Raw genomic sequence first — 27502 nt, 5'->3', positions numbered from 1 at the left:
TCAAGTGTGTCCCAGTTTTAGGTGGACCCATCTCATGCTCCAGGATTTACAAATATAGGCAAAAGAGTGTGTGTTTTTTTGCAGTCTCAGTCTTGGAAAGAGCAAAGTTGAGCTGAGATTAAAAATAAGTAAGACTGAGACATGCCCAGCAGAAAATTTTTAAAGCCAACCATGTAAGCAGAAATTCTCTGGAAAGCCAGAGGCAATCTACATGGACTGTGTCACATTCGTCTAATAACCTCAAAATATGTTTAGAGCATGCACCTACATGAGCAAGCAGCTGAAATGGAGATGCATGGAAATAGTCAGTCAGTCAGTTTGGGTTTTAGGTTTTTTTGAGTTATTCTCTGATGTCTTGTAGCACTTGGAGGGAAGATGGGACTTAATCATGGAAGAAAAAGCTTTTTAGTGCTTAAAGAGTGCTTAAAGGGATGGTAGTGAAGGTCCAGCTAAGGAGAACCGTGAGAGCACCTGCTGCAGAAGTTAATTGTGAATTGCGTTTGCAGAGTCTTTGAAACAAGTGGTTTGAGCAGGCTAGCTCCAGCCTGGGGGAGTGTCCTTTGAATATAACTATCTGTTTTTTCTTGCAGATCCTGTTTGCCTGTGCAGAGGCCCTGTATGCACATGGATACAGTAATGAAGCATGCCGCTTAACTGTAGAGCTTGCCAGGGACCTACTGGCCAACCCTCCAGATCTCAAAGTGGAACAGCCACCAACTAAGGTAGAGAGAGACATTGTCTAGTTTTGGGAGTAGAGGGTAAGTTAGAAGGAATATATGGGATGGATACAAGAGCATTCTCAGACATTTCTCATTTGCTGTGATTCAGGGCCCTTCACTGATGCTTCCTCTGGGTTGAACTTCTCTGGATGTCATTAATGTGCCTGATCACTCTGTGTGTGTAGGTGAATAAAAGGGAGAAAGAAAATAGGTGGCCATTCAGCAGGACTTGGAGTCTTCAGAAACTCAGTTTAGTTAAAAGTGTCTTCACTTTTCCTTATGCTTCAGAGAGAAGCTTGGTTTGTGTGTCAAAAGCTGCAGCTCCTTTAGGAATCTATTTTAAATCTCACTGAATAAAACACCCCATTTAATACCAGCTTCAAAGGATGTTTTGTTTAAGAGATACCTGCTACTGTGTACTATGAGATTATACAGCAGCCTTAAGAAGTCTAGATTTTTGTGCAGCTCTGTGTAGATGACCTGCTTGTTTCTTCTGCTTCTCTCCAAAACCTTAGTCTCCTATTTTATAATATGCATCACTGGAAATGTTAGAAGTTTTGCAGTTTTAGGACAAAAGGTTGGAGAGGAAAGAAATAAGTGCAAACTTCTGGAAAATCTCTTGTAGTAGTGGCACTAAGCAGTGTTTGTTCTATGGAAGGGTTCCCCTGGAAGGGACAGGCATGCTACATCTGCCTGCACAGCATCAGTCCAGTAGTGGACGTGTCTTATGAACAGGCCAGCTCTTCTACTGTGTTATGCTGGGGTGAGGTAGGGAAACGAATGATGTTCATCAGTAGCCACTGAGATTTGTGATTCCTCAGCAAAGGGAATAAAATTTAAATGTGTTTTACTCTTTCTCCAGTCTACTGATCATTGCGAAGGGTAGGAGGACAAGCATAGAGTCATTTAGGATGTTTAGGAAAGTGTCCTGTGACAAATTCCTCCTCAAACAGGGCAAAAAGAACAAGGTATCAACCAGCAAGCAGACTTGGATGGCAACCAACACCTTGTCTAAAGCTGCTTTCCTGCTGACTGTGTTGAGTGAGCGGCTGGAGTACCACAACCTGGCCTTCCGAATAGGAATGTTTGCTCTGGAGCTGCAGAGACCACCCGCCTCTACAAAGGCTCTGGAGGTATGAAACATGTCAGAAAGGCAGTATTCATAAGCAACATTGTGCTGCTTGAATGCTTTTGCTCATGTGGTTCCCATTTCAACTCCTGAAGTTTGTTTATGCTTTTATAGGTTTCTTTTAAATTGATTGCAGAGGGACTAAATGGATTGTGTGCACATCCCATTAGCACATGTTGATCTGCCAGAAAAATGATTAGAAGTATCGCTTCATCTGGCGTTACCTTCATTGATAGGGGGAAGCTCAGACTGCATCTGCCTACAGGCCTTTGATTTCATGTGAAGCTAGAGGCTTGAAAATACTTAAATGAGTACAAAATCTCTTATGAATATATTATTTCGATTAGAACAACTTATTATCTTAAATACCCTTCTGGCTTGCTTGGCTAATCTGAGGAAAATAATGCCATTTGTAAATGGAATTGTCCATATTCGCATTGGTGAAGTGGTTTGAAACTTATTCCTTGGGGTGAATTGGTGCAGTTGTTACATGTTTGAAAATCGTTGCTCTTGCCGATATCTCATTAGTTGGCAAGTGAACATGTGCACTGTGCAGGCATATTAGTTTGGACAGTGCTTGATTACTATTAGGTTTCTGCTTACAAAAAAAGAAGTGTCCAATTAAGACCTTGTCTGTGATTTGCAGCTGCCTTGCTTTTCACTGCAGATTGTACAGTCCCTGGAGGTGTGTATCATTGCTAGGTATCCACCAACTACACTTGTTACACTGATTATCTGTACCTCTTACAGGCAGATTAAAAGACTGTGAGATTGGCAGTCACTTGCTACCTAAAAGAAAACAATCACTGTTACGCGTTAAGAATGGAGAGAATGCAGGAATGCCAGAGAGTAGTGAAATGTAATGGTCTTCGTCCTGGCAGCACGCGTGCTGCCGCCCTGTGCCCATTTTTCTGCTCTTCAGTCCCTGTTGTCTCGAATGGGTATATTACTTAACACAGCATCCTTTTTTTCCTACAATTAAGAGTAATTGCCTTAATTATCCAGTTATCCAGTCAGACTTTTCTCCTGTTTTTCTGATGAGAGCTGATGTGTTTTTGTTCTGTATGCAGCTCAAGAGTGGTAATTTGAGTAAAAAAAAAACTTGTGTATGAGACAAGACTTGTATTAGATTTGGAAATCTGTGTTCAGTGTAGAGAGAATGGTAAAGGTGGATAGGGTGTTGAGAGTTGCTATAATTTAATGATCCAATAAAAACTACTGCTGTACCTTAACATATCTATACGCAAAAATGGTCCGCTGCCTACAGGGCCCCTGCTGATGACAGCTTCTTCTGTTTCCTTGTGGATACTACCAGGTGAAGCTGGCTTATCAGGAGTCTGAGATTGTAGCCCTCTTGAAGAAAATTCCCTTGGGCACTAATGAGATGAACACTATTCGAGGAAGAGCTGAAGAACTGCGAGAAGGGACATTGTGTGATTACCGTCCTGTCCTGCCTCTGATGTTGGCTAGCTTTATATTTGATGTCCTGTGCACTCCAGGTACTGTCTGCATTGGTTTGAGTGTGTGAAGGGCATGTTCTGGGATGCCAGGTCTTGAGGGGTTTCCAAAGAGAAACTGTCTTCTGTATAAGAGCAACCTAATCTTGATTCTTCACACCCTGTTGCTTGTTCCTCACCTTCATGTTGCTTTTGAGGTACTTTGTGCCCCAATGGAATTATCTCTTCTTCTGCTTACATTTGAAACAAACTGGAAACTTACCACAATTCAGCACTCCGTGTGTGTTTGTAAAATAATTATAAATTACTGACTTTTCTAATCTTACACTGGTTATATTTAGAGGATGCTAATACAAATCTAGTATTTAAAAAAGAACACAATGTCCTGGGACTGGAAGACTGACTTGGCAATATACCTGCCTGGGTTGGAGCCTTCTGAGTTTAGAGAGAGAAAGGGAAAAAAGAAAACCAAGATGGTGCTGCAGTCTTGAAACTGGTACAAGGCTAGGAGTCGGACCACAGGAAGCTCACAAATTCAGAAGGGTCTCAGAAATAGCTTTTGCCTTGAGGTCTTTAGTTTTGAAAGCTGAGCACTAATTCTCTTGTCGTCTTTCAGTGGTTTCTCCTACAGGCTCTAGACCCCCAAGCCGTAATTGGAATAATGAAATGCCTGGAGACGAAGAGCTTGGTTTTGAGGCAGCTGTTGCTGCTCTTGGTAAGAATTTTTTACAAGAAGAGCCTTTCTTCATCCACGTTCTGTATTCTGCCTCATTGTGGATGGTGAGAGTTAGTAGTTCATCCTAGTTTGATGCAGAAATGAAAGTGTTTGCGTGGTTTATCAGAACCAGATGCAGAAGGATTCTGCATGCCAGGGATGAGGTGCCTTTGCAAAGCTGTGAAAAATGGAAGGAGGGTACAGGACAGGAACTGAATGTTAAAGTAGTAACATGAATTTTAACTTTATTCTTGCTCTGTTGCAGCAGATGTATTGCCTGGACTTTAATGGAGATGGACAGTTTCAGAGAACAAAAGACAATAATTTCAGAAGTTAGACAATGATAGTGAAAGACTAGCAGAAGTACTCTCAAGCATTATCATAGAAATCAGGATCTTAGCATAATACTGGATTCTTGCATCATTTATCAGCTTCAGCAACAAAGCAGTGATTATATATATTATATTGACAGTACTGTATGCCTGTTTTAAAGCAGCATGCAAAACAAAATAGAATGGATTAAACAAGGCCTGTCTTTTCTTGCCTCATCTCTAAAAGGAAGAAGATGAGTTCTTTATGTTGTGGGAGTGCTGGCTTGTAGCATCTGCAGAAACTGGAAAAGTTTGTTTCAAGATGAAGTTGTGGGCTTGCCTGGACTCCTTTACCAATGCGTATTAGGATCTGGTTGTTCTGACAGTTGTAGCAAGCTTAGTATTCTGGGGACAGACAGCAGCTTCTGTTTATTCGTGACCTATTTCTGAAGTTAAAATGGGGGGTGGGGGGGAAGTCTTTTGCCTGTGACAACAAGGTGAATAAAATAGACTGAGGTATAGATAGTGCTGAGGATGTGGTGTAGTCCTGTGGGCTCACATGTTTCTTCACCCCCTTTTTTCTGGTATTCAGGCATGAAGACAACTGTCAGTGAAGCAGAACATCCTCTGTTGTGTGAAGGCACCCGAAGGGAGAAAGGGGATCTGGCACTAGCCCTGATGATTACTTACAAGGATGATCAATCTAAGCTGAAGAAAGTGAGTTTCCCACTAAAAAGGGAGAGGGAGTTGCAGAGCAAACCATGTTTGGGTTTTGATTGATTTGATAGTTTTGCCAGTGAGCATAAGCTGCTTTGTCATGTACTGATGATATACAAGCTATGTTGTTGTGTTTATATTTTTTCCACTGATGCAGTCTGACTGCGCAGCGTGCATTGCCCTGGAAGAGGCACTCTTTCCGTGGGTTTCTTAAAGGTCCAGTCAGGGGATGCATTCTCACTGCTTTTAATGCTTTTGCTTACCTGCTAAAACAAGTCCTTTGTCTCAGGGGTTTTCATTGTGCACCGTGTGTGTGGTCGGGGGATTGATTTGGTTTTGCTGAAGGGAAGTTGACTTGCAGAACAGTATATCTAGCAAAGCTCTTACCTCTTCGATATACTAGTTTAGTTCACCCGTGCTTTAATTTCACATGCAAGAGAGATAGTAAAGCTCTGCCCCCTCCACCCCAAAGGAGGAAAAAATATCAAGAACTGCTAAAGCTTTAGGAAGGGTTTTATTAATCTTTGGTATTAAGAAACACTTCTATCCAGCAAGAATACTCTTAGTGTCTTTCTGTCTCTCAAAGTAGAAGCACTTTTGCCGTACTCTTCTCTTTTATAGGGAATAACAGGGGTGCTGTGATATCAGTCATCTGTGAATAAATGCTCTGTCACATTCGTGGTGTTCGTTTCCTGTGGAAAATGAACAGTAGAAATGGATAACCTATAAAATGTGGTCATGCATTGTTCCCCAATTACATAATAAGTAAGGATAAGAAAGTGTTATTGTAGGCTGGTAGAAGGCAGTTTCTCTAGCATTCGAAAGTCCGAAAGGCTTTACCAGTTTCTCAATAACGGTATGACAGGATTTTTTGGATGGTGAGCAAAGAATTTTGGTGACTTACACAAGAACTTCAAAGGACTGGCAAAACTAAATACAGAGTCCTCTGCTCTGTCCTTGATGTACCAGAATGACTTCTGTGTTGTGAGTTTTAGTTGCTTTTCTAGTAAAGCCAGTGGCTTTTTGAAGTGAAAATGGTGATATTACTGAGTACAAAAGAATCTTTGCTTTTTCAGTAATGCAGGCCGCATGGCTCTCAACTGTGCATTGCTGATCTTCAGTGCAGGAAAACGGTGCCTATCCTCTAGAGATTAAACTTTTTTTTTCCCCTCCAACCAAATGGAATTTATTGTCCACCAGAAAGCTGGTATTTTCTCTCTATGTCTTAGTGTAATGCCTCTTCTCTTTTTTTTTTTTTCTCCTCATTGCTGGTAAAGATTTTAGACAAACTCCTAGACAGAGAGAGTCAAACTCACAAACCACAGACTCTGAGTTCCTTCTACTCATCCAGCAAGCCTACAGTAGCAAATCAAAAATCTCCTTCCAAACACGCCACCCAGTCCACTGCAGCGATCCAGCAGCTTCCAGGGACTTCTGTCACTCAGCAAGCTGCTGTAAGCACTGCAGTCCAGAGCAGCCCAGAGAACTTCGTGGAGAAGAGTGCACAGGGTAAGAGGTGCTTTGTAAAGTCTGTGCTGAAACCCTTCCGCTATTAGTGCAAAACTGTCATTGTACGTTTTTGTCTGTTTTGGAAAGTAGTCAGTGGTTTATATTACCGTCTGGCTGCTTGGTGGTTACCAGAACGTCATTCCCTGTTACCTGTTTGCCTGTATCCATTTCAGTACGCATTGTTGTTGCATAGAAATTCGAGCTAATTTTCAGGTTTTCCTATCTTGATCCACTTGTACAAACAGCTAACATAAAACTACTGTGACTCCATCTTTTAGGTTTGTATCACAGAGGTGCAATATTTCAAAAAGTTACACACGGAGTCAAGTACCTTCATGCAGGAAAAATAACTAAGATTGCTGAAGGGCATTAGAGATAAATGTGATTTTTTACTTTTTTTTTTTTTTTTAAATCAAGCTGTGCCTCCGCTTTGGTGGCAAACAGACGCTCTCTTAGCTCTCCCCAAAGAGATCAGTACTAGCTGAGGATGACTGCAATAAGGCTAGGGTTTGCTGGAGCATTTTTATTCTAAATTTTTTCATAGTTGCAGCAAATTTTCCAAATCTTGATTTGTTAAGATTAAATGTTCATGGCCTGCTGTCGGTTGATAGGCTTAATACTGAAAGAAAATTGAGGTAACGCTACTCATAAATATGACTCATTTTATTAAAATCCTGCATCTTTTGATGTTTGTCTTTTAAATGGGCACATCTGGTTTTAGGGATACAGAAACAAATCTTAACGTTTACCTTGTCACTTCCTGGTTTGTAAAGAGAGCTCTCAGAGGTCCCCCTGCGAGCCAGCTGTGGAGTCCACTGTCTTGAAGCAAGAGGGAAAGGTCCCCAGTCGTCTGGCCCTTGGAAACCGAGGTGGATACAATGGGAGATGCTGGGGTTCACCTGTCAGGCAGAAGAAGAAACACACAGGTAGGAACCAACTGGTTCATAGAGCATGTAGTGCTGTGCTAGGCAGCCTGCTGGGGTTTCGGCAGTTCCCTTGCTCTTCCATTCCTCTCGTCAGCCTTTCCTGTACTACAGCAGCAGTTGATTGTCTTTGAGGTGTTTAGCATGGAGAAATAGGCTTTGCTCCACAAATTTCCTGCACCCTTCTGTATGGCAAGTTACCATACCTTTCTCACAGTAGATATGTTCTGGGGTGATGCATGAGATAGCTGGAGCTGAATAACTGCTGTACTCTGGGAACAGAGCACTGTGCTCCTGGGTCCAGAAACAAATTCAGAGGAGCTGCTGCCTCTCTACACTTCCCTTGGGAAGGGTATAATTTAAAGGCTGAGGATGTGAAGAACTTCTGTATAAATTGTGCAGTGTATTCCAGAAGGGTTTTCTTCATACTCTTACAATCTGTGGAACTTGACTTTGTATGTATATTTGTCCTTGTCATATTCTGCCACAAAGCTTGGCAGATGGAGTGAGGGCTGGGATGGTGTGAAGGGGGAAATAAAGATACATTGTTCTTGGACCCTTCTGCTTTTTAAGCCAAGAAATACAAAATTACACTGATATCTGTGGCCAAACTGACTTATTTAATCTCTCTTAATTTGTGAAGTTGAATGCCTGGCAGTTGTAAAGCTGACTCTCACTGACACAGCTGATCTTAGTTGGGACTGTAGGTGATGTGCGTAGGAGTTTACCTACTCACGTGACATTTACCAACCCTGGTGACATTACTGTGTTGGTTCTGGTGTTGTAGGCATGGCTAGTATTGACAGCAGCGCTCCTGAAACCACCTCTGACAGTTCTCCAACGCTCAGTCGGCGTCCGCTACGTGGGGGATGGGCAACAACATCCTGGGGCAGAGGACAGGACAGTGACAGCATCAGCAGTTCTTCAAGTGATTCTCTGGGATCTTCCTCTTCCAGTGGCAGTAGGAGAGCCAGTGGGGGAGCCCGTGCAAAGACTGTGGAAGTTGGCAGGTAATGAATAATACCAAAGTAGGGAGGCAACCTCTAGGCCTGATGTCAGGGAACTAGCAAGCGTACATCAGGAAATATTTCCTTGGGAGTATTTGCTTTGTTTCCTCTGGACCCTAAAGACAGGAACTCTGCCCCCCAGCTAGAGAACTTGGGGTACTTGTTGCTGTCTGAAAGGTTCCTCTGTCTTTTTCGTCTAGGTATAAGGGGAGACGGCTGGAGAGCCATGCTCCTCATGTCCCAAACCAGCCCTCAGAAGCAGCTGCTCACTTCTACTTCGAATTGGCCAAGACAGTCCTTATCAAAGCAGGTGGAAACAGCAGTACCTCCATATTCACCCACCCTTCCTCCAGTGGTGGGCACCAGGGACCACACCGCAACCTTCACCTCTGCGCCTTTGAGATTGGGCTGTACGCGCTAGGGCTGCACAACTTTGTGTCTCCCAACTGGCTCTCTCGAACTTATTCCTCCCATGTCTCTTGGATCACAGGTTACAGCAAAACTTTATTGGGAAGCTTGGTTTTGGGCAGGAAGGAGGGGAGGGAGGCAAGCTTATGCCCCAGAAAATTGATGCTGATGTGCTGTGGTAACCATGTCAGCTGGCTGGCACAGCTGGCAGTACAAGCTGAGTGCCAGTGATTTATATGGTGCTACTTGTTTTGGCCTGGAAAGTTCTTGTGACCTCTTTCTTCTTGTTTATACTTCAACATCCTTCAGTCCTCAGAGCCATAGACCACTTCTCACAGAGACTGGTCTTAGCTTCTACTTTGGGCGTCTCCTGAAGAGACAGATGTTTGTCAAGTTTGAATATGCTCTTTGGCTGTGTTCAGGATTTTACCTTCTTCCTCATTCTGTTTGCGCGCAGGCCTACTACCTACTTTCTATCCACATGGCTTCTACAGCCGGAAAAAACACACCCTTGAAAAGTCACATTTTCCTGACATGATAGAAGTAGGGCGACAGTCCAGGCTGTGGTTTGTGGGTACTAAAATCAGCTATAGCAACTTCCTGTCACTGCCTCAAATGCATATTTAGCTTAACTTTGATAATGGTACCCTCGCTCACTGCTTGCTTATTGAGGGCTCTTGCCTGTCCATTGTTTTGGGAGGAAGAGACTAAGTTTGCCTTAGAGCCTGAGGGGAGCAAATGGACTCTGTTGCTGCTCCTTAATGAAGTGAGGACTGTCCCTCCTGTTGCAGGAAAGCTGACTGGAACTGCACTGGGCATACAGTGGTGTGAGAGTCTTCTCTTTCACTTTTAGGGCAGGCCATGGAGATTGGTAGCGCAGCCTTGAACATCTTGGTGGAGTGTTGGGATGGACATCTGACTCCTCCAGAGGTGGCATCATTGGCAGACAGAGCTTCACGGGCCAGAGACTCCAACATGGTGCGGGCAGCTGCTGAACTGGCACTCAGCTGCCTGCCCCATGCTCATGCCCTGAACCCAAATGAGATCCAGAGGGCTCTGGTGCAGTGTAAGGAACAGGTGAGCATCACATAGGAGCTGGCTAGCACAAGCTGATTTCCAGCATCAAGGATGTACTGTTACTTGTGGGACTGGCTCCTCTGCCACTGGACAGCCTTAATCCCAGTTTTGTGGATTTCTTATGTTTCATGAATGACTCTGGTTATTCTGCTGCGTAGTTGTGACCTGCCTGCTCCCCGTAGTGCCAGTCATTTTATAGTGCCCTTACACTTTTCTCCTGTTCTAGTTTTGCCTTGTGTTTCTGGTTTTGCATTCTTAATTTCTGCTTTTCTTTCACTGCCCCCAGGATAATCTGATGCTGGAAAAGGCCTGTATGGCAGTAGAAGAGGCAGCCAAAGGAGGTGGTGTGTACCCAGAAGTCCTCTTTGAAGTAGCTCACCAGTGGTACTGGCTTTACGAACAGACTGTTGGTGGGACCCCAGCCCAGAGAGAAGGTGCCACTGGCTGCAGTGCTAGTGGTGCACGGGCTGGCTCTGAAGCAGCACGTGGGTTGACAGACAACCGGGTGACCTCTGAGCCAACCACTGTAACAGTGGCAGCCGCAGTAACTGCGGCCGCAACAGTCATGCCAGTGATCTCTGTGGGGTCGACCATGTACCAGCAGCATACAATGGCAGGGCCGGCCATGGCACATACACACACGCAGGGCCTCCACCCTTACACTACCCTTCAGACTCACATCCCCTGTAATCCCCAGTATATTGGACACACTATCCAGCACATGCCGCGCCCAGCTGTCTTTCCGGTGCCTGGCTCAGCGTACACACAGGTGAGTTTTGCCTGTGCCTTGTTAATTTACAGTGACTTTGTGTGGCTGCTTCCAGAGGGAGAATGTCTGACTGGGGAGAGCATGGGGCTCAGACCTTCTGTGGCTTGAGATCTAGCTTCTGCTTTCACTTACTTGCTGATTTGTGATACTTACTTTGGCTCCCCAGCAGAGCTTTTGCATTACAAGGAGCCTTCTGTGGGTGCATGTAAAGTTTCCAGAGAATATAAAATGTAATACATAAGTAGTTTTTGATTTTTATTGCTCTATAGTTTCTCAGAAAGCACTGGACTGAAAGCTTGTCTTGAGAGCTTGCAGGCTAAATAAAGACAACAGAGGGAAAGCCAAACAGAGGTTTTATTAACCTCTGGCTATTTTTGAAAGTTCTTGGAGTAGTTTTCTGCAAACTGATCAGATTTAAAAGGCAGAAATGCAAGAATATGTATTGGTCACATGGTGCAAAGTAGTTTCTATGCTGATTCTTCTCCCTTCCTGTCAGATTGGACTTTGAATCCTTTGGGGTTTGTGTGGGGACATCGTGTTGTGTACTACTTCTAAATGGCCAGATGAAGTAGGTATGACTGTTATTTATTTTCTGTTTTAGGGTGTCCATCCAGCATTCATAGGAGCGCAGTACCCTTATTCAGTAACACCACCATCATTGGCAGCTACAGCAGTGTCATTCCCTGGTGTGCCAGTCCCATCCATGACGCAGATTGCGGTGCATCCCTATCACAGTGAGGCAGGACTGTCACTGTCTTCCAATGTAGCGAGTAAGTGTTACAGCCCCGGGCTGTGCATAGCATAGGTTTATTTACTGTGCCTCCTAGCTGTACCCCAGTCAAGTCCTGCCCCTCATTGACCACAGCTCAACTGAAGCAAGATTCTTGCTCTGAAAACTTCTGACCAAATCTACCCCAGCCTAAAGATGCATGTGCTTGGGGGTACTGGAATTCATAATGGGTTCTGATTCAGCTAGTGGAGCTTTAATTTCTCTTTAGCTAAATTTCCAGTATGAGATTATTTTGGCCTCTCAGACTAAAGTGTGTTTGGAGCCCTCCTGGCCTTTCTGACTTCTAACTTATTAGAGCTTTACTCCCCCTCTCCTTAGGATAAAGTGAGCATACAAGGTCTTGAGCAGGCTCTTGTGGTTCCTTTGGGTCAGATGCATAGAGAGTGCAGGAAGCAGGTAGCAGTCAGACTTCTGCTACAGTAGCACTAATAGATGTCTTTTCTGCCTGAAGGGATTGGAGGCAGTCAGTACCCGAAATGCGGAACTCCTGCAGAGAGGACAGATGTTTTGGCAGGATCATGTCAATGGCAATCTGAATGATTGCTCACATTGTTGTGTTGGGGCTAGAGTGGTGGTGAAGGCCCATCAAGTAGTGTGCAGCACTGGAACAGCAGATGACTGAATTGTGGATGGGCTGTCATTGCCATGGGTTTTTGCACTAATGGGTCATGGTTGATGCAGGCTCTGTTATCCCCTTACTGGAGAGGCTGTGATGTTTGCCTGTTGGTACATTTGCCTATCAGTGCTTCGCAACTCACCAGGAGCTGGAAGACTGGTACAGGGGAAGACACTTAAGAGCTGTTTTGGCCTCCTTCATATCCAGATTATCAGGAGAATCTTTTCAGTTATTTTTATCTTTCATTTTGATGACAAAAACCCACCACAAAAGCAATTGGAATAGTCCTGAAGGCCTGAGGATCTGAAGAGCTTCCTTTGCTACCAGCCTTAGTCCTGGGCTGATGCTGTGACTCTTAACTCTGAGAAACCATTTCTGTACTCTCCAAAGAGTTATGAATCTTCCAGAACAGCTAACTCATCCTAGAGCACTTAAAATAATAAAAGGAAAAAACAACTCCACCCTTCCCAGTTGCCATTGTTTATAGCTTACAAAAACTTCTGTTCCCAGTTCTTAAAATACAGTTTCACTGTTCCTGGAGTACATAGTCACGTGATGATGCTTGAGCTCTGGCAACAATTCAGCTCATTCTTGTGGGTTATTCTCCTCAGCCAGACTTCAAATGCAGCATGGATTTTGCCCCACTTTGTGGGTTGTTTGGCACTCTGTGTCTGCTTCGTTGAGGAATTCAGACAGGTCTTTCCTGGGGACACATTGTTCTCAGGTATTCAACTATTCACTAGTAAACATTAAAAAAAGCCCAAACAAACAAAGGAACCTGGAGGTGGCAGTGGAAGAGGAGAAACTGGAACTTGGAGCGTTGCCCGAGCTGGTGTAGTAGCACCACAGAGAAGCTGTGAAATAAGGGTAACACCTAATGGCATCTCTGCTCTGGAATTCTCAAGCAAACCTTGCTTTTTCTGCTCCGTACCTTTCTTGAAAGGGAAAGTTAAATAAACTTGAGTCCTTTGTCAGAGTACAGCTTACTGGCTCAGTGTTAACTGCTGTCTGTACAAGTTTAGGTCGTACAGTATAATGGATTTTCCTGTGATTTCCCTTGATTTTGCCTGTACTAGTTAAATGTCTGAAGGTGACAGAGTGTCTCAAGTTTCCTTGCTGTTTTTACTGTTGGTATGTGCTGCCAGTGTCTGCAATGGCTGTTCTTTCTGAGGATGGATTGGAGGCTAGCCTCCAGTAACACTCTTCCTGCATGGTAGCTGGATGGAGTCATAGCTGTCTTACAGCAGAACTGGAGGAACCTCACAATGTTGGACTTGATCTTTGAGTGACTTAATACTGTTCCTGCTCAATGATTTTTCCTCAGCAGTTTCTCATAAGGTGTAGACATGCAAATGCTTGTTTCCTTGGACAAGAAATCAGAACCAGACATGTCATTTAGTAACAGCACAGACCTTTGAGTCAACAGATGTATTTACATGTAAAACATGGATGATGTGCATGTTCATGGTATACTGCAAAAAAGATGGGCAACCATTTAATTGACCCCCTTCAGGCCCTGCTTGCAAGCAAAATAGAGTTATTCCTAGCCCATTGTATTTCAGTTGAAAGTCTGTGGTTTTTGGTTGCTGTATTGTCCTGTTTAGGGGAACAGAACACTAAGTTGGCAGGGGGCGATCAGGTGAGGGAGATGATGGCCCAAGTAAACCTTCTTTTAGGCTGGTGGTGGGTCCTAATGCTGCTGTTTTGCTCTCTTCAGTAGGAAGTGTCCATGCAGGATCAACGTTCCCAGCGATTCAGGGGGCTTCCTTGACAACTCTGTCCTCACAGCCCAACTCCCTTGTTACAGGGGGTTTTCCTGCCGAGGATGAGCAGCACAGTCAGCCTGTGAGCCCCCAGGGTCTGCACTACCTCCACTCCGCATACCGAGTTGGTAAGGATGGCCAAGTGGGTTCTTATGGCCCCCTCGAGAGGGATTCAGGGTAGGGCTGCAGGTTTTCACTGTCATTTGGCAATTTGCTACTGCACCTGTTGGGGGTGATGGCATCTTAGCTACATGGGGAAAGCCAGTTCGTGATCATATGTGGAGGCTAAAAATGGAGACAAAGCAGTAGAAGATTGAAGAGTTGCTGTTGAGAGCCATCAAAGTCAGAGAGAAAGCTGAGTGGGTTATAGCTGGGAAGAGTCTTGCCTTTCACCGGGTGTATGCAGAGGAGTCTGGGTAGGGCTCTGAGGATGTGGTTGTGTAAGTTGTGACTAGGTGAAAAAATAGAGTTCAGCTCCTGCTGCTCATGGATGGTGCAGGCACACCATAGTTTAATAATACCAGTTGAGTCTTATGAGGCACAGGGGGATGTGCCCTGTGCCTCTGCGGCTAGGTTGTTGAAGACTGACATGGAGGGAACTTATATTTTGTGGGGAGTTGGTATGTCATTAGCATTCTTTTCCCCATCACACTGGTTATGAGGAAATAGTCTCTGCCTGAACTGCTGTTGGTACAAGGATATCAGTCTTGGGGTTTGTGATTGAGCTTAGATTGCACTAAGCTACTTGTCCATAGTTATGGTCCAACCCAGTGGATACCTGGGGAGGGAGAAGGGAGCCTTGAAGATAAACAAAGCCAGCCAAGGGCAGCAAATGAAGAGAAACAGCAAGAAAATGGAAGGAAGGCTATCTGTAGGTTGCTTGAGGGTTTTTCGTTGAAAGCTAGAGAAGAAGGTACTTGTTAGCCAGAAAGGGGTCATTGGAAATATCACAGTAGTAAGTGGTAAGCCATGAAAGGTGTTTAACTGCCTGAATAACAGAGAAGGGGATGGGGGAAGAGGGTCTGGAAGATCAGGACATAGTGCCTGTTGATATTTTAAAACTTTTTAAATGGGAGGATTTGAATGAAGGATTGTAGTGGAATAAGTATAAAAGTTTGCAGATTGGCCTGTTGTCTTGCAATCTAGTAGGCTGATGTGGGTAGCTTCTCTGCTGCAAAATTTGGAGCAAATGCGTTGCTTTTAGGACACCTCTTGTAGTGTAGCCTTTGGGGCTATCTGATTGACCCTGCTGTAGGTGCTAGTGGAGTGTCTGTTTGCAGCTCTAGGGAGGTGTGATGGGTGTGCAGATTTCCCAGCCTGGAACAGCAGATCCAGATGTTCTTGCAGATACTTCCTGTGGTGACAGGCTCCAAGGTGGGCCTTTTGTTTCTCTCTGGACTCTTTGCAGCTAGGGAATTTGCTGCTGATGAAGGGCAGGCCAATCAGGTTGTGTTGCAGTGAGTGAAGTGCTAGACTAAGTCTTACTGGGCAGAAGTGCTGCTTGACTCTGGCTGCCCCTTTCTCACAGGGATGCTGGCTCTGGAGATGCTTGGCCGAAGAGCTCACAACGACCATCCCAACAACTTCTCCCGCAGCCCACCCTACACGGAGGATGTAAAATGGCTCCTTGGGTTAGCTGCAAAGTTAGGTAAGGTTCAGAGCAGTACTTCAGCAGAAATCCACTTGCTGGGATTTGGACCCTGGTGGGGAAAAAATCTCCAAAGAGTGAAACTTCAAAATTGGGTGAGCCTGATATCTGATCCCATTTCTGAGAATGTTTCAGAAGGTCACTGCTGCTCTTTCATCCAGGCAGTTACCCCATTTCTGGGTTCTGTAGGCATGCTGTTGAATTTTGAGGCACTGGATGAAGTGCATGGGGTTGGACAGGGCTCAGAACTTGTATCTCTTCCGTTCTATAACAACTTTTTCTTTTCCCTTTCCACTATCTTGTAGGTGTTCCTCTTTCTTTATGTATATTTACACGTTCTGTGAAGACCTTTTGTAGCAATAGGTGCTCAAACCACTAATTGTTTGGGTGTTATGTTTTTGTTTTTACTTCCACTTTGCTCTTGGATCTTTTTTGTCAGTTTATTTTTTTTAATTCTTTCATCAGCAGTAAAAAAAAAAACCAACAAACAAAACCACACACACAAAAAAAACCCAACCCAAAACCCCCCAAACCAACCTCTACATGCCTGTCTAGTGGCATGGCTTCTCCTGTGCTGCTGGGGGAGCTCCACTGTAGGCAGCAGTGGGGAAGCTTGACTGCCTGTCCACCCTCCCTAAGGCCTGAGGGCTGGAGCATCTAGGTGCTTCCTAAATGGGGAGGCGCAAAGCAATGGGAGGAGGTGGTGCAGTGCCTTGCCTCTGTAGTTACTTTGCACATCAGTTTTCTTCCATATCCCCTTGAAGACAGGTGAACTGGGAATATCAGTGACTGAGGTGGTACCTGGTCTCTACTCAGACGTGTTGGATATATCAGAATGATCTCTTGTCCCTTTGAGTTTGCTAGAGTGTCTCCCAAAGCCTGCTGGAGGATACATTACACTGAGAAGAAGGTGCTCCAAATCCAGGTGGGAAGTACCTGATTTCTTCTGGTTTTCATACCTTAACACTGTTGTTCTGACTTCTCCTTCCTGTGCAGGTGTAAACTACGTGCATCAGTTTTGCGTTGGTGCAGCCAAGGGGGTGCTGAGCCCTTTTGTGCTTCAGGAGATCATCATGGACGCTCTACAGAGGCTCAACCCTGCCCACGTGCACAACCATCTGCGCACCCCAGCCTTCCACCAGCTGGTGCAGAGATGCCAGCAGGCCTACATGCAGGTAACGTGTGGCCTGTCTTCCTGCCTGTCAAAGCTGCCATGCCATTGCCTGCCATGCAGGTACTGCCTGCGTGTGCAGAGGGGAAGGGACCTTGGGTACTGGTAGCTGAGCTGGTCCATTGCCAGATGCATCCCACTCCCTCAGCAGGGACTAGAGTAGGCATTGCTTGCCTATATGGAGGCTGCATCATTGTACTGCTTCTTCCAAGGCCTCTTGCCTCCTGTGCTCACCACCAAGGATGGGGTGGTTCTGTGTTCCCCATCCACTTTCCTCCTCTCTCCAAATGCTCCCCCTACCTTTTAACTTCTGTACTTTTTCTTTGCTATGTTTTCAGACCTCCCTTCCTAGCCTATCTTTTTCTTTCCTTGTTTGTAGCCTGTCTTCCCCTCGTCATGAAGCCCTGGCATGGCTGTCTGGTGCGCCAGTGCTGGCACTAATAATGGAAGTGGCTTGGTCAGCTACCAATATGGATGAGATATCTCAGGATTTATTGAAACCAGGACAAGTGTGTTTCAGTGAGCCAGCTGGAATACCAGAGCTGCCCGTTTCTTAAAACAGCGTAAACAGGATACCCCACGTGTACCTACTTTTCTTGAATAGATGACCAGAAGGGTGATTCCATAGACATACTGTCCAGGTTGGATTAGCTGTCCTATCACTTTGGTGATATTTTTGGAAAATGACAGCTTCTTCAGCTCTTTTTCTGAGCTCCATTAGGGAAATAGATTTGTTGAAAACTGGACCTGCGGTTTTGGGGCCTTAGTTGAGAAGTGACAGTGCTAAGTCTAGAGATATCTTGTAGCAACTTGGTGTAAGCCTTACTCCTTCCATACCTGTTAGCAAAGGAGATGTCCAGTGAATGTGCTGGGTCCTCAGGTATAACCTGTAGAATGAGTGGTATGAGGGTTAGTTGCTGGTGGGTGGTGGGGTAGAGTGTTAGCTGGCCCTTTTGTGCTGTACTATGGCACAATTTGGTGCTCATGAGGGAGAGAACACCTGCTGATGCTGTGGTGCATTCTGGTGCTCTGAGGGGACACTCGCCTTGGCCATGTTAGGATGTAAGATATTGTACTGCTCTCTTTTGAACTACCTCTCCTCTGTCAGAGCTTCTGAGTCTTGGGACCTCTCATGGGGTAACAGGATCATGTGACATATCTCCCTGGGAGCTCTTGAGTCCTCCTCTGAGTGTCACCAGCATGAGGGTGGTGAGCAAATACCTTAAGGCTCTTTCCCTGTTCCCATCCAGTATATCCGTCATCGGCTGATCCATCTCACTCCAGCTGACTACGATGACTTCGTGAATGCCATCCGCAGCGCCAGAAGCGCCTTCTGCCTGACCCCCATGGGCATGATGCAGTTTAATGATATTCTCCAGAACCTAAAGCGCAGCAAGCAGACAAAGGAGCTGTGGCAAAGGGTCTCTCTGGAAATGACCACCTTCTCGCCATGACAGTAGGCGGAGCTCCACGGACACACAACCCTTTGCCCCGCATAGTTGTAGTTCCATTTACACCATCCTTCCTTCTGGTGTCTTTTTTATTTTAGTTTTAACTTGTTGGAAACCACTGATCTGATGTATTTATACCATGACATTCCTCTCCAGCACTGTTGCGTGTCGGCGCTCTGCTTTGCTCGCTCTTCCTCCTCATTCCCAGTGGGCTACAGGCTTCAGAAGCATCAGGAAACGAGAAGTAAGTTGAGCTGGCTGCCCTGTGGTGTAGTCACCGCTTTTTTCCCTGAGCCCCTGGAGGCTGTTCTGCGAGCAGTTTGCAGTGTGATTACGCACGTGTTAGAGGGGTGGGGATTCTGTCTTAAATATTTATTTTGGCATTTATAAATATGTAAACTTTTTTTTTGTATGGCTTCTCTTACTCCATACACTGTCTCCTGTCAGGAGAGGCTGGGACTGCTGTGCACAGCCAGTGCTCCCTCCATTCCTTTCAGCACCTCCTGCTTGAGAGAAGCTGAGACTGGAGTAGCAGGGCCAGGGCCACCTCTGCGGTTTTCTGCAGCAGCTGCTGAGGGCAGAGGTTGGAGCTTGGGCAGTCAGAGTCCATGACTGTGCTGAGCTACCTGGAGGCTGCCAGAGGTGCTTGGGCTCTTTCTCAGGAGTGTCCCTCACTGGGCACTGCTGACTCAATAGGATGTTTTGATCCTGGTCGTTCCGAGTTGTACAATCGTGTTTCTTTTGGCTGGGGTATGACTCTCCTGTAATCAGTTTCTTATCCCTTGTCTCTTCTCATTTCCTGATTAAACACTCGTTTTCTTAGACTGACTCTCTTCTCTCTGCTATGATGTTGACAGTCTGATGGAGCTGGCCAGCTGTGTGTCAGTGGGAGCTCCTGTGAGCTCTGGTGGACAGCTGTCCTGTGCTGGGGAACAGCAGTCCAGCACAAGGCAGGTGGCCAGAGCTTTTACACAGGTTGTGGGCCAGAAGTTCCTTGCCTGGTACTGCTCTGAGAATGACATGCCTCTGCAGAGGCTGAGGTATGTGTGGACTGTGTTGGTGACGGGTGTCAGGGGAGTTGGTGGTAAGCCTGGTATGTTCTGCCTACACTTCTGCCAGCCACTAGGTTCCTTTTCTGGTCTCTTGACACCGGTGACATCGTGTGGTAATGCGGCGCTTTGTATTTCCAAAGTATCATGCAAAACATCACCTTGATATAATCGTTAAAGAAGGCTATAGTGGCCTGCTCCCATGCGTTTAGAGAGATGTTCGGTGGACTATGCAAGATACCCAATAGGGACAGCATTGCAGAAAATTATTCTTAGAATGCTTTTATTTTTATGCCAAGGAAATTTAAAAGGCTACTGCCATTTGTAAGCATACGAGCACGTACATTTCAGGGCTTTTAAAACTGGAAGTCAGATGATTGATGGATGTTAAAAATCCAGTTTCTCCGTAGTAATGTTGGGTTTAGCCAATGACAATGGGAAACTTCTAGTTTCTGCAAGCTAGAAATATGTGCCTGTATGTATTTGGTATTTTCACTGGTACTCTTAAAAAATAAACAAATTGATAGGCATAGGGCAAAACAAATGAACAGGCTCACTTGGTTTGACTTCGTGTACTGCACAGGCCAGAGAGTGTGACTGAGGTTCCTCTGCTTCTGATTGTGCAACAGTAACTATTTAAAGATCTCATACAGCCCCTTGTATTCTTCCATAAGGTGTCTAGTAACATGCTAATTATAAATGCTGATGTTCCTAAGAATGTGCTAAGTTTTGTGGTTTTTAAACTAAACTCCATGTTGATTATGAGCTGCCTGTTATTGGGCAAAACTGGGTTTGACTGAAGAGCACAGCCTGATGTCTTGGGTTCCTGGAGCACTTTCTGTGCTCTCTAGTTCTTGCATGCTCAGAAGTGGGAAAAAGTTTGGAGAAAAACGAGTTTTCTAATAAAGTCTAATCTTTTCCTTCCTACTGCTTATAGGAGAAAACTAGCAGAAGAGAAGGGAGCATATTCTAGAAGGAAAGAAGCAGAGGGAAATGGGCAAAAGAGCTGAATGTGTTAATTATCAGGAGCAGAAGTGACTGTTACTGCATTGAGGATTTGGACTGAGTAGGGAAATGAAATGGTAGAGCCTTACCTGTGATATCTGTTAGCAGAAGACACTTAGACCCTGAGCAAGCAAGTTTTCAGACTACCATAATTAGAAAACACCAGTAGCAAGAGAGCACTGTCACTGGTATCTTTGTTTTGGGAAAATACAGTAGAGCTGCTTTCCATGAAGTTAGAATGGACTTTACCTGGAAGTGTACTTGTTTTCATTCTGTGAAGTCCCCTTTCTGTGTAGACCGTAACAGAAAGGAAATCACAGTGCCCACTATCTTTCACTGTGCTCAAAACTTTCTCTTTTTGGTTATTTTACCCATTCTAGTCCTCATACAGATAGCATTGCTTCCATATGACAGACCCTGTGAGAGTTGTCTTCCAGTAGCTGCAGAGCGCAAACAGAGGAAGAGTCAGGGAATCTCACCTCAGGCTGGCACTGACTGAATAAGCAGCTCAGTGGTGCGAGGCACAGGTCAGTAGTTTCAGAAAGTTTCCGGTCTTTTGACTGAAAAAATTCCCTGGAGTGAGCAGACAGAGATGGGAGCTGTGTGGAGGTGCTGCACACTCATTTATTCAGGTGTTCTGGAACACACTTTCAGTCCTGGATCTCTGCATCTGTTATTCTGCTGTTGTTCCTGAGCCGTATCCCACAGAAATATATCTGAGCAAGGACAGGAGAAAGGAGAAAGTGACAAAGGAGATTATGATATTTTTTCTTGTCATGTGGCTGGGAGGTTCTTGACTATTTTTCCGTTATAGGAGATGAGATGAGCCCTGGTGGCCCCAGAAGCGTTAACCTACGATTAAAGCAGAAAAATTATTACCCAGTGCAGTCTTGTCAGTTTGGCTACTCTTCCAGGAGTGGGGAAAATTCTGAAAAGACATTTCAGCAGACGACCTGTAAAAGAGCAGAGGTCACAGCTAACTCAAATTTCTTTTGACTTTTAGTTAACCCAAGTGTTTTCTCACTTAGAGTAAATGTTCTCTAGGTCCTCACCCTTACCAGCAACACCTGAAGTGGCTGCAGTGAAGGCCAGCTGCCACAGTGAAGGCCAGCTGCCACAGCAGCTGGGTGCTTTATAGCTCTTCCAGTGCAGAAATGGTTTTACACAGCTGAGATGATGTTTTCTGTGTTGGCTACCATCTCTTCCCAGGCTTGGCAGCAAATAACTGTATTTAGTCAGTACTAATAGCTACAGGTATTTGTCTGGATAGGGCCGAGCCCCCACTTGCACGAAGACAGATGATATTCTGTGATGGGAGACCTTGCAATGGGTTATTGTCACGTTTGGTGAAGTCTAATTCACTGTCCGTTCCTTGAAGGTAAAATGAATGAGGTCTTTAGACTATACTTCTTCCCGGGTCTTCTGTTCACAATGACTTCCTTTCACTTGCCAGATTGGTTTCCTCTTGTGACCATAGGAAATACACTTTCCCTTTTAGCTTTAGTGTTTCTGGAAATAAGTTTACTTCAGTGAGAAGTCAAATTTGTACAGATGCAGATGAAAACAACTGAGAAGTGGCTGTTGTCTTTACTGTAGGCCAGTTTTCACTGTCCTGCTAGTGTTGAAGATCAAACTGCTTAATAGTCCTAATGAGGGCAGTGTGCTAAGGGCAGCCTTGCACTCTGAGTTAACCCACTGTCTGCACTTGTAGCTTTGTGGGTACTTCAGCTGAACGATCTGGCATGGTGCACAGATGTGTATTTTCATGCTCTGTCCGAGGATCAGTACGTGCAGATAAAAGCAGATAGTGTTCCAGTGTTAGGATCATATCCTAGAATCATAGAATGGTTTGGGCTGGAAGGGACTTAAAGATCATGTAGTTCCACCCTCCCTGCCATGGGCAGGGACACCTTCCACTAGACCAGGTTGCTCAAAACCCCATCCAACCTGGCCTTGAACACTGCCAGGGATGGGGCATCCACAGCTTCTCTGGGCAACCTGTGCCAGTGCCTCACCACCCTCACGGTGAAGAATTTCTTCCTTACATCTAACCTAAATCTACCCTCTTTCTTAAAGCTAGTACCCCTTGTCCTATCCCTACATGCCCTTGTAAACAATCCCTCTCTGGCTTTCCTGTACCCCTTCAGGTACTGGAAGGCTATAAGGTCTCCCTGGAGCTTTCTCTTCCCCAGGTTGAACAACCCCAACTCTCTGTCTTTCTTCATAGGAGAGGTGCTCCCAGCCCCCTGATCATCTTTGTGGCCTCCTCTGGACTCACTCCACCAGGTCCATGTCCTTTTTAAGTTGGGGACCCCGGAGCTGAATGCAGCTCTCTAGGTGAGGTCTCACGAGAGTGGAGTTAGAGGGGGAGAATCACCTTCCTCAACCTGTTGGTCACGCTTCTTTTGATGGTCCCCAGGAGATGGTTGGCTTTCTGGGCTGCAAGTGCACCTTGCTGGGTCATGTTGAGCTTCTCATCAACCAACACCCCCAAGTCCTTCCCTCAGGGCTGCTCTCAGTCTCTTCATCCCCCAGCCTATATTTGTGCTTGGGATTGCCCCGACCCATGGGCAGGTCTTTGTGCTTGGCCTTGTTGAACTTCATGAGGGTTGCACAGGCCCACCTCTCAAGCCTGTCAAGGTCCCTCTGGCTGGCATCCCTTCCCTCCAGCATGTTGACCTCACCACACAGCTTGGTGTCATCGGCAAACTTGCTGTGGATGTACTCGATCCCACTGTCCATGTCACCGACATTGATGTTGAACAGTGCTGGTCCCATTACTCACCCCTGAGGAACGCCACTCGTCACTGGTCTCCACTTGGACATAGAGCCATTGACAGCAGCTCTCTTGAGTGCGACCATCCAGCCAATTCCTTACCCACCAAGTGGTCCATCCATCAAATCCATGTCTCTCCAATTTAGAGACAAGGATGTTGTGTGGGACGGTGTCAAATGCATTGCACAAGTCCAGGTAGATGATGTCAGTTGCTCTTCCCTTACCCGCCGATGCTGTAACCCTATCATAGAAGGTCACCAAATTTGTCAGGCACGGTTTGCCCTTAGTGAAGCCATGTTGGCTGCCACCAATCAACCCCTTATTTTCCATGTGGCTTAGCATAGTTTCCAGGAGAATCTGCTCCATGATATTGTCAGGCACAGAGGTGAGACTGACTGGCCTGTAGTTCCCCAGGTCTTCCTTTTTTTCCTTTTTAAAAATGGGGGTTATGTTTCCCCTTTTCCTGTCAGTGGGAACTTCAGTGGACTGCCACGACTTCTCAGATATGACGGATAGTGGCTCAGCACCTTCGTCAGTTCCCTCAGGACCTGCGGATGCGTCTCATCAGGTCCCATGGACTTGTGCACCTTCAGGTTCCTTAGATGGTCTAAAGCCTGATCTTCTCCTGCAGTGGGCAGTTCTTAATTCTCCCAGTCCCTGCCTTTGCTTTCGGAGACTTGGGCACTTGCTGGTGAAGACTGAGGATACTCGAAAGCAACTGCTTAAAGATGGAGATTCCCTCTGTGTCTCATTTTATATATGTATCTACAGTGAGGGCCATGCATCAAAAACTGTGAGGGATAGGGTGTGAGAAGATAAAGCTGAAGCTCTGTAAGGGAAGGGGCCATCTTTCCCCACCTCCCTTCCCTGAGGACATTAGTGGGTGGCCATGTAGCGTCTGTATGTACTCTTATCCTGTGTATCTATCTGGGACAGCAGCATTCCTAGAACTGAAATTGTTGATCCTGCATAGTTTCTGAGTCTTTAGGGGTACAATCTTGGCTTTAGTGTAGTTGGTAGAAGACATGCTGAGATTGCATCTGGATTTTTGGATATTTGGCTCATTGGAAGGAATAGTGGGATTTTTTTTTTGTTCTTATGGAACAGATAAAATAAAGGTTTTAGTGATTGCAAGCTTCATACCTTGGAACACATCTTCTGCTTCAGGTGCTCTTTTTCTGTGTAGATCAGGTATGCCAACCTCCGAGAGCGCCGGCTCCCTCCTCCCTCTCTGGACATGTTGACCTACAACCATCTTTTGTGACTGTGACCGTTTTACTTCGGAAGCACTTTCCTGTAATGAGTTAGGAGAACAAGTATTTGCCTTTGGACTTCGGTGTCTTTACAGCCCATGAACAATCTGAGTTGGAGTTGTCATCTGGTGAAGCAATGTGCCGAGCAACTGGTATGGCTGGTGTTAACTGAAAAGTGTGTTTCTGTCTAGTTTTGTTTACTGTCAGTAATATTTATTTGGGATATGTATTTTCCTTCTCAGAGAACCCATTCAAAAATAGCCTCCTGGGGAGTTGTGGAACGTAAACTTTTTTTTTTTTAATTCTTTCTTTGCACGGGGTTGGTTTTAGCAAGCCTAGCATTGTTGCACTGTGGAGCAGAATGCAAGCTTTTACTTTCCCAGCTTATTTAGCGTTAGCTTGGCTACTGCTGCACAGTGCTTGAGTGCATTGAACAGCTTTGCAAAACCCAGAGTCACTGGAAATGGAGTAAGCATGGAAGTATCCCTGAAGTTTATCACTACCTCCTGGTATAAGGCAGTCAGCTGTAACATAACACAAATTTGAAGTTGTTTTCTGTAAGAGTTGAGTTGGGAAAGTTGTATTTTTTTTTTACCTACACATTAAAAGACGTGCACGGTATTAAAATGAATTTTCCAGGATGCACCAGGGGTGGGGGTGGGTGGGGTGGGGTGGGGGGGTGTGGGGGGGAGAGAACACACATGTCAAAACAGAAATGTCTGCTCAGAGTCTGCTACTGAAGCCCTTTTGTTTTTTTAAACGAGGCTGAAGAAAGTAAAAGGGCACATTGGGCCATGAGGACTTCTCAGCATTTGTTGATGACCATGACTGTTGTTGTATGACTTTGCTTTTAAGCCCTGCTTATAAGAGTGAATGGCTCTCAACCACAGGCTATTTCTCTTTCTGTGCCTGAATTTAAGTGCCATATGTCATGATTATGGAAAAGAGGGACTTTCTTAAATAGCACTTCTTTTAAAAAAAAAAACAAAAACCACAAAACCAAACTACCTCCTCTCTCATTACCCCCACCCCAGCATAATTCAAATGTGGCTTTTGAACTTCTTTCTGCTTCCCGTTTCCATTTTTAAGGGTCGTTGCCCTTGGGGCAGGGCGGTGGAGACACCTGTCAGAGTGGCATTAATCTGTGAAAGCTGGAAGTGCAGCTTGGAGCTATTCTGTGCTAGGGTTTCCATTTGAGCATATGATGAGTTAATGCCTTTTTTTTCCTCAGTGAGACCATCCAAACAGAAGCTTTGTGCTTGTCGGAGGGGTGCAAACACAAGTGTGCTCGCAGAAGGGTCCATCAGTGCTGTGTAGTGGTTCTTGTTGTATAAAGGCAGTGCCTGTGCTCCGTCAGCAAGTGACCCTTTTTGTTGGTGTTGCTGTCTTATGAATGCTATAACTACTTCATACTGCCCTGCACAATTACTTTATTGCCATGAAAGGGCTGTGAGCTGTAAGAAGGGGAAAAATGCTGGAAATATATTAGAAGTCTGTTGCATATATGTACATAGCTAGTGTGCATTATGAATGGGGCGTAGGTACCCACAATTTCTTTCCATGTCATGGTTTACTTCATCTCATTTAAATCAGCCAGGAGAGCTTCCCTGTCAGCAAGGTTGGGGCTTAAAGGGGAGCTGGTTTGTAGGCCTTGCTGTCAACACACTTGGTCTAGAAGTCCTGAAATGCCGCTTTCCCGGTGACTTGACTTTGGGGGATTCAGAGACCAGCCTAATTTATGATCCTGTGGTACCCTAACTGAAATAAACATGAGCTGGGTTTCACTGCTGGAGGAGTGGCACCGTTATGTACATGCTCATTGAGAGGCATTTTGGAGAGACTGGAGAAGTTGATTAGACTATATAGCTGAGAATGGGGAGAAATAGAATCTTGGATGAAACCTGCTCTTTAAGGCCTAAACCAGATGCTTGAGTAATAACTTATTTCTATGTCGTTCTCAAGAGTAGAGGAGATGCAGGTTGGGAATACTTGCTTGTAGCAAAACCAGCTCGCAATGTGTTTCTTAGAGGCACGAATTCATTCATAATCAGTTTACCTCCCCCAACCCACGTCCATCCCTGCCCAAGCCCTTAAGAAAAGGGGAAAGAAACAAACTGTAGTGTGAGGGGGGGTTTTATTCCTGGCTTGAGGCAGCCTGCTGGAAACAGCTGTGTGTTTAGATGCCACTGTCTTGGTATCTTGCTTGCAGCTGCACTGGAGCCACTCAGGGTTCAGCAAGGGGCCTCGAACAGGTTTGGTTAAGCTTCATGTGGCATTTTCAGGCCAGTTTGTCATTGCTGCTCTTGCCATGCTACTACTGATACAGCAAAACAGCCAGCAAGGAGTCAAAGGCTTCGCTTACCGAGTGTGAGGGCTGAAAAACAACAGGCGGAGTTCAATCAAGTTGCTTGTTAGCCTCATACAGCTAGACTCTCGTGTGTCAGTCTTCTTAGTCCAGGAGCTGCCTGTGCCTTTGCAGTGCCAGCATCAGTTGAGAACTGCAGTTTTCAGGGCTCAGATTGTTGTTTTTTCTTTTTTTAAAATGTAGGATCGATACATGCTGCCATCTAGAGATGCCCCCAGTTCCCTTAACATGCCTTTACCCTAGAGTTGGGACTTGTACCAGTAGTTCCTGTACCTAGTGAAGCGGCAGCAGCCCACTTTTTTTAAGACTCTTTGACATTGTAAGGTCCAGCTTCCTATGCTGAGCTTTCTTTTCTGAGGTTGGTATATATGCACACTGAATGGCTTTCTTTAAAAAAAAAAAAAATAATTTGTTTCCTATTGTTTGTTTAGCCAACGCTTACCTTTTGCACATGCTCACCCTTCCGGGTCTGAAGAGTGACAGGCCCTGACCTCGCTCCTGTTTCTATTACAAGCACATGCCTTTCTGATACCTGGGTCAAATTACTCTTTTTTTTAAAGGGTCAGTTTCCTATGCCTCAGCCTACAAAACTGTTTTCAGCACATCATTACAAAAAATATTTCTCAGGTAATATGTTTTGTGCTTACTGGTTTCCTTGTCTTAGATGTGAACAGCTGCTTACCATGAAAGTCTGTTACTAAGCAATGAGGTTTGGTTCCACTATCACGATGAAGTGTGAGGGTCTGTAATGTGTAAGTGCCTAGTGCATCAGTAGCTAGTAACTAGTGGATCTATCTCACCTGAAAAAAAGTTTTTTGTTGGCTTTTTGATAGCACAGAGTTTCTGCGTATGGGCACTGCTCTTGGGGGGGTTT

At 45.3% G+C, this 27502-nt stretch overlaps 1 protein-coding gene across 4 annotated transcripts in view; it reads left to right on the top strand.

Moving 5' to 3' along the window:
• ZSWIM8 (zinc finger SWIM-type containing 8) overlaps window positions 1-19009 on the top strand; it is a 65121-nt gene extending 46112 nt beyond the window's left edge. The window contains exons 11-26 of one of the 4 annotated variants that reach the window (XM_075109433.1): window positions 591-722; window positions 1673-1852; window positions 3164-3347; window positions 3922-4020; window positions 4924-5048; window positions 6326-6557; window positions 7331-7483; window positions 8268-8490; window positions 8688-8977; window positions 9749-9972; window positions 10259-10741; window positions 11343-11511; window positions 13955-14038; window positions 15439-15558; window positions 16555-16733; window positions 17980-19009. In XM_075109433.1, coding sequence (XP_074965534.1) covers window positions 591-722; window positions 1673-1852; window positions 3164-3347; window positions 3922-4020; window positions 4924-5048; window positions 6326-6557; window positions 7331-7483; window positions 8268-8490; window positions 8688-8977; window positions 9749-9972; window positions 10259-10741; window positions 11343-11511; window positions 13955-14038; window positions 15439-15558; window positions 16555-16733; window positions 17980-18183 — 3081 coding nt within the window. In that variant the 3' untranslated portion in view covers window positions 18184-19009. Of the gene's footprint in view, window positions 1-590; window positions 723-1672; window positions 1853-3163; window positions 3348-3921; window positions 4021-4923; window positions 5049-6325; window positions 6558-7330; window positions 7484-8267; window positions 8491-8687; window positions 8978-9748; window positions 9973-10258; window positions 10742-11342; window positions 11512-13864; window positions 14039-15438; window positions 15559-16554; window positions 16734-17979 lie in introns of all 4 variants that reach the window. The other 3 variants (XM_075109432.1, XM_075109434.1, XM_075109435.1) reach the window with 3 other exon arrangements.
• Window positions 19010-27502: the final 8493 nt, after the last annotated feature.

The sequence above is a fragment of the Phalacrocorax aristotelis genome, chromosome 14 (genome assembly GCF_949628215.1).
Source record: "Phalacrocorax aristotelis chromosome 14, bGulAri2.1, whole genome shotgun sequence".
Classification (NCBI taxonomy): domain Eukaryota; kingdom Metazoa; phylum Chordata; class Aves; order Suliformes; family Phalacrocoracidae; genus Phalacrocorax; species Phalacrocorax aristotelis.
Note: the sequence above shows the minus strand (reverse complement) of the source record. Positions and strands in the feature narration are given on the sequence as shown.